Source organism: Triticum urartu, chromosome 1A (assembly GCF_056163025.1).
Source record: "Triticum urartu cultivar PI428250 chromosome 1A, HENAU_Tu73, whole genome shotgun sequence".
In the NCBI taxonomy this organism is placed as follows: Eukaryota; Viridiplantae; Streptophyta; class Magnoliopsida; order Poales; family Poaceae; genus Triticum; species Triticum urartu.
Window position 1 is genome coordinate 290,690,019 of NC_141873.1, and position 6,318 is coordinate 290,696,336.

Genomic DNA, 6,318 nt, shown 5'->3' on the forward strand with positions numbered 1-6,318 from the left:
TTATTGCAGGAGGAAATGAAAAGATTGACCATTGTGCGGATGTTCTGATGGCAGAAGCTTTAGCCCTCAAATTTGGACTAACACTAGCGCAAAAGGCAGGGTGCAATCGCCTAATCATCAACTCAGATAATCTGGAGGTGATTGAGACCATGCAGGATGGAGGACAGTCAACGAGTGCAGCAGCGGCAATTTTCGATGACTGCTTCCACTACGCATGTGATTTTATCATGACTAGATTCAAACATTGTAATAGAGAGGCAAATAGAGTAGCACATGAACTTGCTAAGTTAGCTAGATTTTCTTCAACTTCAGATTGGTTCGAGGAGCCTATCAATGAAATTGTACTCTTCCTCACAAACGATGTATTGGTTATTTCTAATGAATAAAGTTTCGTTTTATTTCAAAAAAAAAGAGGGCGCCATTGGTCCTCCACACGCATTTTTAAAGCAAAAGAAAGCATTATGATCAACCATTGGTACTGAGAAATGGCAGAGCACATGTGTCTTAATTTAGCACAACAACGCCGTGATCAGGGAGTAGTGCTTCACTCTCAATGCTTGAATTACCATCCACGCGAGCTAAGATACACAACAAGCCGGCCAAGTGTCTCGTCCACTGCCTTGTTCCATACGTGAGCCATCTCAGCTGAAACTCCTCTACCGGTGGTTGCACTTGTCTGCAGGATATGTAAAAGGTTCAGTAAGTGATGGCATTCCTTGTAAAAAAAAGAATTAGCACATGCAACAAAGAGTCTAAAGTTTCTATCAGAATAAGTTCCCTTTGTGGCCATTGGCTAAGATATATTTAATCGTCACTTTAGTTACAAATGTTGCAAGTTTTAAGATGCTATCTTGATACACAATGCAGCTTTAATATGATTATTTAATGAGTAATCAACTCTTACACCCATATCGTGGCATTACTTTGACAACGCGAAGTTGAAAGAGTATAACAGTGCAGAGGACAACAACAGAACAAGATTGACTGCTACACCAACAGACAGTTTGACAAGTGACTCTCACAACTTCTACTGACGAAAACAGGTCCCAAGCACAGGCCAAAATGTGTGCCATTTTATTAGAATATATTTAATCGTCACTTTAGTTACAAATGTTGCAAGTTTTAAGATGCTATCTTGATACACAATGCAGCTTTAATATGATTATTTAATGAGTAATCAACTCTTACACCCATATCGTGGCATTACTTTGACAACGCGAAGTTGAAAGAGTATAACAGTGCAGAGGACAACAACAGAACAAGATTGACTGCTACACCAACAGACAGTTTGACAAGTGACTCTCACAACTTCTACTGACGAAAACAGGTCCCAAGCACAGGCCAAAATGTGTGCCATTTTATTAGAATAAAGCATCAAAATTATCGACAAGTCTTTCAGTAAAAAGAAACCAAACATACTGCAAAAACAGGGCAAAAACTAGAAGCGAAAAAGGAAGAAACAAAAACTGGCTGCAGGAGCTAAACTGTAGTCAGGTCAGGAGGCCAACCATTAAGCAGCAGCCAGCCAATCAACTCAACCTTTTGGCTCTGGCGAGACCACCAAAGCACGCAGACCTCTCTGATCTAAGCTACAACTTACGATAACTGCTTAGAAGACTTGTTTTAAAGACTAGCATTTCGTTCCAACCAGGTAGATATGATAACTGAATTGAGTACTGCCTGAATTTTTTTGTTTGTTCACAAACACCAGTCCCAAGAAAGCCATATGATTACGAGGGATTGTTCAGTTTCTTCTGTAGAGCTTACGATAGGAAATGGAATAATAGGGAAAGACACAAGTACACAAGCACCAAATAATATAATTTGTTTTATGTATATAAGGTGGACATTCACAATTTCGAGGTTTGATGGAATCAATGTACGAAGCAATTCTCCAAGTCAAAGTACATAATATTTATAGATAATAGAAATTAGGGTCCATATTGAGAATTTTTATTTTGCTGTGTCTAGAATCTCTAACCACAATCATGCACATACAGGTATTGCAACAACAAAAACTAATTTCAGATTTCCAAACTCTAGTTACAGGTTCTTCATCATGGCAAGCTTATGTTTAACTAGTTCAGGAACACACAACCATTCACCTTACTGGGGTCATCATCTCAATAGCATATTCAATATTTTAGTTGGAGAGTTCCCAGAATCTTTCAGTGTCAACAACACCACAGCATTAATCCTTTTGGGTAAGAAACACAGTGACGGATACATCGTTTTAGGTAACAGGAAATGCCTGGAAACTCGCCCCCTTTCTTCCCAAACTACTCAGCTTGGTTTCCGTTCCAATTTATTTTCTGTGGTCTGGAAGCGTTCCACATGGTATTCCCGACACAACTGGATGAGCCAAAGACACCAGTGCTTTATTTTCAAGAACCATTACAATATCACGAGGACTTTGGAGGATAAACCAATAATCGGTAACTAAGTTCATCACCCTTGAGTGGTTAGAGCATGTCTGTTAACGAAACAAGATCATAACAATAGAAACTTCAACGAGTAGACTAATGAAATTCGATATCAACATTCTGATAGTTACGAACAGTTATAGTACTCTGCAAAAGCAGACACAGGTTAAATGAATCGAAAAAAATGCAGACCTGATAGGAGAAGGATGCTCCCCCAGAGGCCGCGTCGGCGTCGGCAAGGGAGCGGTAGATGGAGCGGCGCTGGTGGAGGACGAAACCCCCCATGGAGACGGAGCCCAGGGCGAACCCGAGGAGGCGCTCCTGTGCGCAGATCCACGCCAAACCCACAAGAAACCGAGCCGAGTGAATCAATCGGTCAACCAATCGAACGGGGCGGACGCGAAATGGAAACGGGGGATGCGAATCCCTTCGGAATCTACAGCCTTGGAGTCAGGATGGGTTACCTGCGCGAGGATGCTGATCATCGTGGTGGCGGCCGCCGGCGAGACGCCGAGGTTGTTGAGAAGTTTCCTCTTTTCGTGTACGGTTTCTGCGGGCCTTCACGATGTGTGGCAGCAGCTGCGTGTGTGCTGGTCATTAGGAACGGAGCGCTCAAGGGGCCACGGCCATCCTATTTTCTTTTGAGCCCTAAACATCTTCAGTCGCATCCTCAACAGGCCTTTCAGAGTCCTAGACTATTTTTTTCGATGTCAGCACAAAAAAAAAGCCCCATTTGTGCTCTCTAAACGTCGAAAAGCGTCGGTTCGACCCATTTTTTGCCCAATGACCGCAGGCCAACCCGGCGCACTGGAGGCGATCGGGGGCTCCGGCGCAAAGGAAAAGCATAGCTGGCCCACACCGTCAGGTGAAAAGCACCAGATAGCCAATCCCCGCCGAAAAAATAGCAGAGGTTCGCCGAGGCAGCCCCTCCACCAGCAGTTGGGCGTTTCCGGCCGCGGGGGGGGGGGGGGGGGGGGGGCAGTTTAGCGGCGGGTACACGCCCGCCGGGCGCAAGATATTCGGCGATTTACCTGCCACGGCGAGATGGACTCGGATGACGAGGAAGCGCTCGCCGCGCTACTGGAGGAGGAAGCCGAGGCCGACGTCCAGGAAGAAGAGCATCTCATGGTACTCGCCGCCCTCGCCCAGCTGCTGGCGAGCAATGAAAAGCCGCGGCGAGGTGGCTCGGCGCCGGAGCGGTGAAAGCAAAGAACCAGTATCGTCTCGAAGGCTACTGCATGCTTTACTCCGACTACTTCGCCGACGCTCCACTGCACGGCGACAAAACATTTCGGCGTTGTTATCGGATGAGCCAAAAGCTTTTTCTCAGGATTGTGAATTCCATCCGGGAGTTCGACAGCTACTTCAAGTGCAAGAAGGATTGCACCGGCAAACTTGGATTCACCTCGATCCAAAAGTGCACGACGGCGATGAGGATGCTTGCATACAGAGCTCCCGGTGATTCTCTCGACGACTATGAGTTAGCCGAGTCCACCACTATTGAGTGTTTCTACAAATTCTGTCGGGCAATCGTGGCAGTGTTTGGACCGCAATACTTGCGACCACCCAATGCAGAAGACACTGCTCGGATCCTAGCACAGAATGCAGCAAGAAGATTTCCCGGGATGCTTGGAAGCATCGACTGCATGCATTGGAAATGGAAGAACTGCCCATTTGCTTGGCAGGGGATGTACAAAGGCGCCAAAGGCGGTTGCAGTGTGGTACTTGAGACGGTGGCCACACAGGACCTCTGGATTTGGCACTCCTTCTTTGGTATGTCAGGAACTCACAATGACATCAACGTGCTGCAGTGCTCCCCTGTCTTTGCCAAGCTTGCTGAAGGTCATTCTCCTTCAGTGAACTTCGAGGTCAATGGGCCGCACTACAACAAGGGGTACTACCTAGCTGATGGCATCTATCCGAGATGGTCTACATTTGTAAAGACTATCTCAAACGATGTGCCAGGAGGCAAGAAGTTCCACTTTGCCAAGGTGCAGGAGGCTTGCAGGAAGGATGTCGAGCGGGCTTTTGGTATGCTCCAATCTCGATTTGCTATTGTCCGCTACCCTGCTCATACCTGGTCGAAAGATCAAATGTGGGAGATCATGACTTGCTGTGTCATCTTGCACAACATGATCATCGAGAGCGAGCAGGAAGAGCCAGTGTTTGACACTGAATCATACTACAGGCAGGGTCCTCTAGCCGAAGTTGATCACTAACTACCGGCAAACTGGACTGCCTACCTCAGTATGTGTCACGAGATTCGAGACCCACAGGTGCATCATCAACTGCAGCAGGATCTAGTGGAGCACCTATGGAGGCTCAAGGGCGACGGCGGGCTTGACGTGTGATGAAATATGAGTTTTTATTTGTTGAACTATAATTTGTATCGAACTATTTGTTGTTGCACTATTTTGTTGAACTATTTGATTTTCTGTGATGAACTATGTGATAAAAAAATATTTATGTTCATAATTGAACGCCGAGCCACCGCAAACCACACCAAATATGAGCCAATTATCACCCATATGGGGCCTTTATTCGCCGAAAGTGGGCCGAAAACTAGGCCAATCACGGCGCCTGGGGGCGACGACTGGACGCCCAACCGCCCCCAGCGCTAATTGTATCGCCGGCTCGCCCCCAGGGGCGATTTTTATGCCTCCTGGGGGGGCTAACGGCTGGAGATGCTCTTAAACTAGAGCTTTTTTGCGGTAAAAACTAGAGCATCTCCGGTCACAATTATCAAATGCGCCCCTTCATTTGTCTGTGAAAATATTTGAAAATATCCATTGACAGAAAATGGAAGAGATTTTTTTGCCTGTTTCCAAAATCAAAATTCATATAAAATCACTTGATAATAGAAATAGCACATATTTAGCAATTCAAACAATGCCAAAATCATCCACGGCAAATAAAATTCAACATTTCATATAAACCAGTGAATCAAGTGTTTTCCTTGCATTTGGTGATGTCTTTGCACGTGGAGGTGATCCACTCTTTGGTATCATCGTCCAAAAGGCTTCTGTTGGCTAATATGATCCTCGACTCACCGTTGAATCTTGTGTCATGGGGATGATTCTGGCAGTAAGAGATAGGGATAGATGCGACGCTAGATCTAGCTAGGCGTAAGTGTGACACGGGAATTTTACGAGTTCAGACCCCTCTCGATAGAGGTAAAGACCCTAAGTCTCGAGCTTCAGGAGCTTTTCTTTCTCTGCGTCTGATGAGGATTATAATGATATGTAAACCCCTGTCTACGAGGGGTGGTTTACATAGTGCGTCAAGGCCCTAGCCTTTGCTGTTACAGAGGAATTGAAGTGTTACATTGATTAAACCCAATACAGGTGGTAACTGACGGTATTTAAACTAATAACTTATGTTTCATTAAACATTGTGGCGCTTCGGATGTTTCCTCTGGTTGTTCAGCTTCACACACTTGAGTAGCTTGCATATATGAATGCTTGTGAGCAGCCTACTAAGTATTCTATGAACATTTGTCTGAGTATCAAGTGTGCTACCTCGTCCGAGTGAGCAAGAGCTCTGATGCCGTTCGAGCAAATTCTTAGATGGTTGATATTGATCTACGAGTATCTCATGTATACACCCTATAATTTGTGATGCTTTGGACCTTCATGGGCCTACCCTTAATAGGTAGCCTGCCACCTTGCGATCCTCATCTTCTCTCTCGGTTTTAAGGAGCTTCATCGCTTTGTTCCTCTCAAACTTCATATGGCCTCTTGCTTTCATCCTCTCCATTTATATCCTCTCCCTCTCAATTATCATCATCTCCCTCACCCTCCTGTCAAATTTCATCATCTCCCTTTACACATTCAATAAGAGTTTGTATCTCTTCTCCTCCTCTATTTTCTTTAGTTCCACCCTTTGTCAGAAAGGA

General features: G+C 45.3%; 1 protein-coding gene across 1 annotated transcript; it reads right to left on the reverse strand.

The window, feature by feature from the left end:
* Positions 1–347: 347 nt before the first annotated feature.
* Positions 348–3,065, reverse strand: LOC125507435 (zinc finger, C3HC4 type family protein). Its single transcript, XM_048672016.2, has 3 exons — positions 2,888–3,065; positions 2,616–2,744; positions 348–676 (listed from the first exon to the last, which is right to left on the reverse strand). Exons 1-3 carry the CDS (start codon positions 2,906–2,908, stop codon positions 563–565), a joined length of 264 nt encoding a protein of 87 aa, XP_048527973.1. The 5' UTR covers positions 2,909–3,065; the 3' UTR covers positions 348–562.
* Between the last annotated feature and the right edge of the window lie 3,253 nt (positions 3,066–6,318).

What these genes read in the sequence shown, in the direction of transcription:
- LOC125507435 (XM_048672016.2), bottom strand. Translation starts at nt 2,908, where the DNA reads ATGATCAGCATCCTCGCGCAG. An exon ending in TGATCAGCATCCTCGCGCAG is followed by an intron (nt 2,745 to 2,887) that starts GTAACCCATCCT and finishes ATCTGCGCACAG; the next exon opens with GAGCGCCTCCTCGGGTTCGC. An exon ending in GAGCATCCTTCTCCTATCAG is followed by an intron (nt 677 to 2,615) that starts GTCTGCATTTTT and finishes CATATCCTGCAG; the next exon opens with ACAAGTGCAACCACCGGTAG.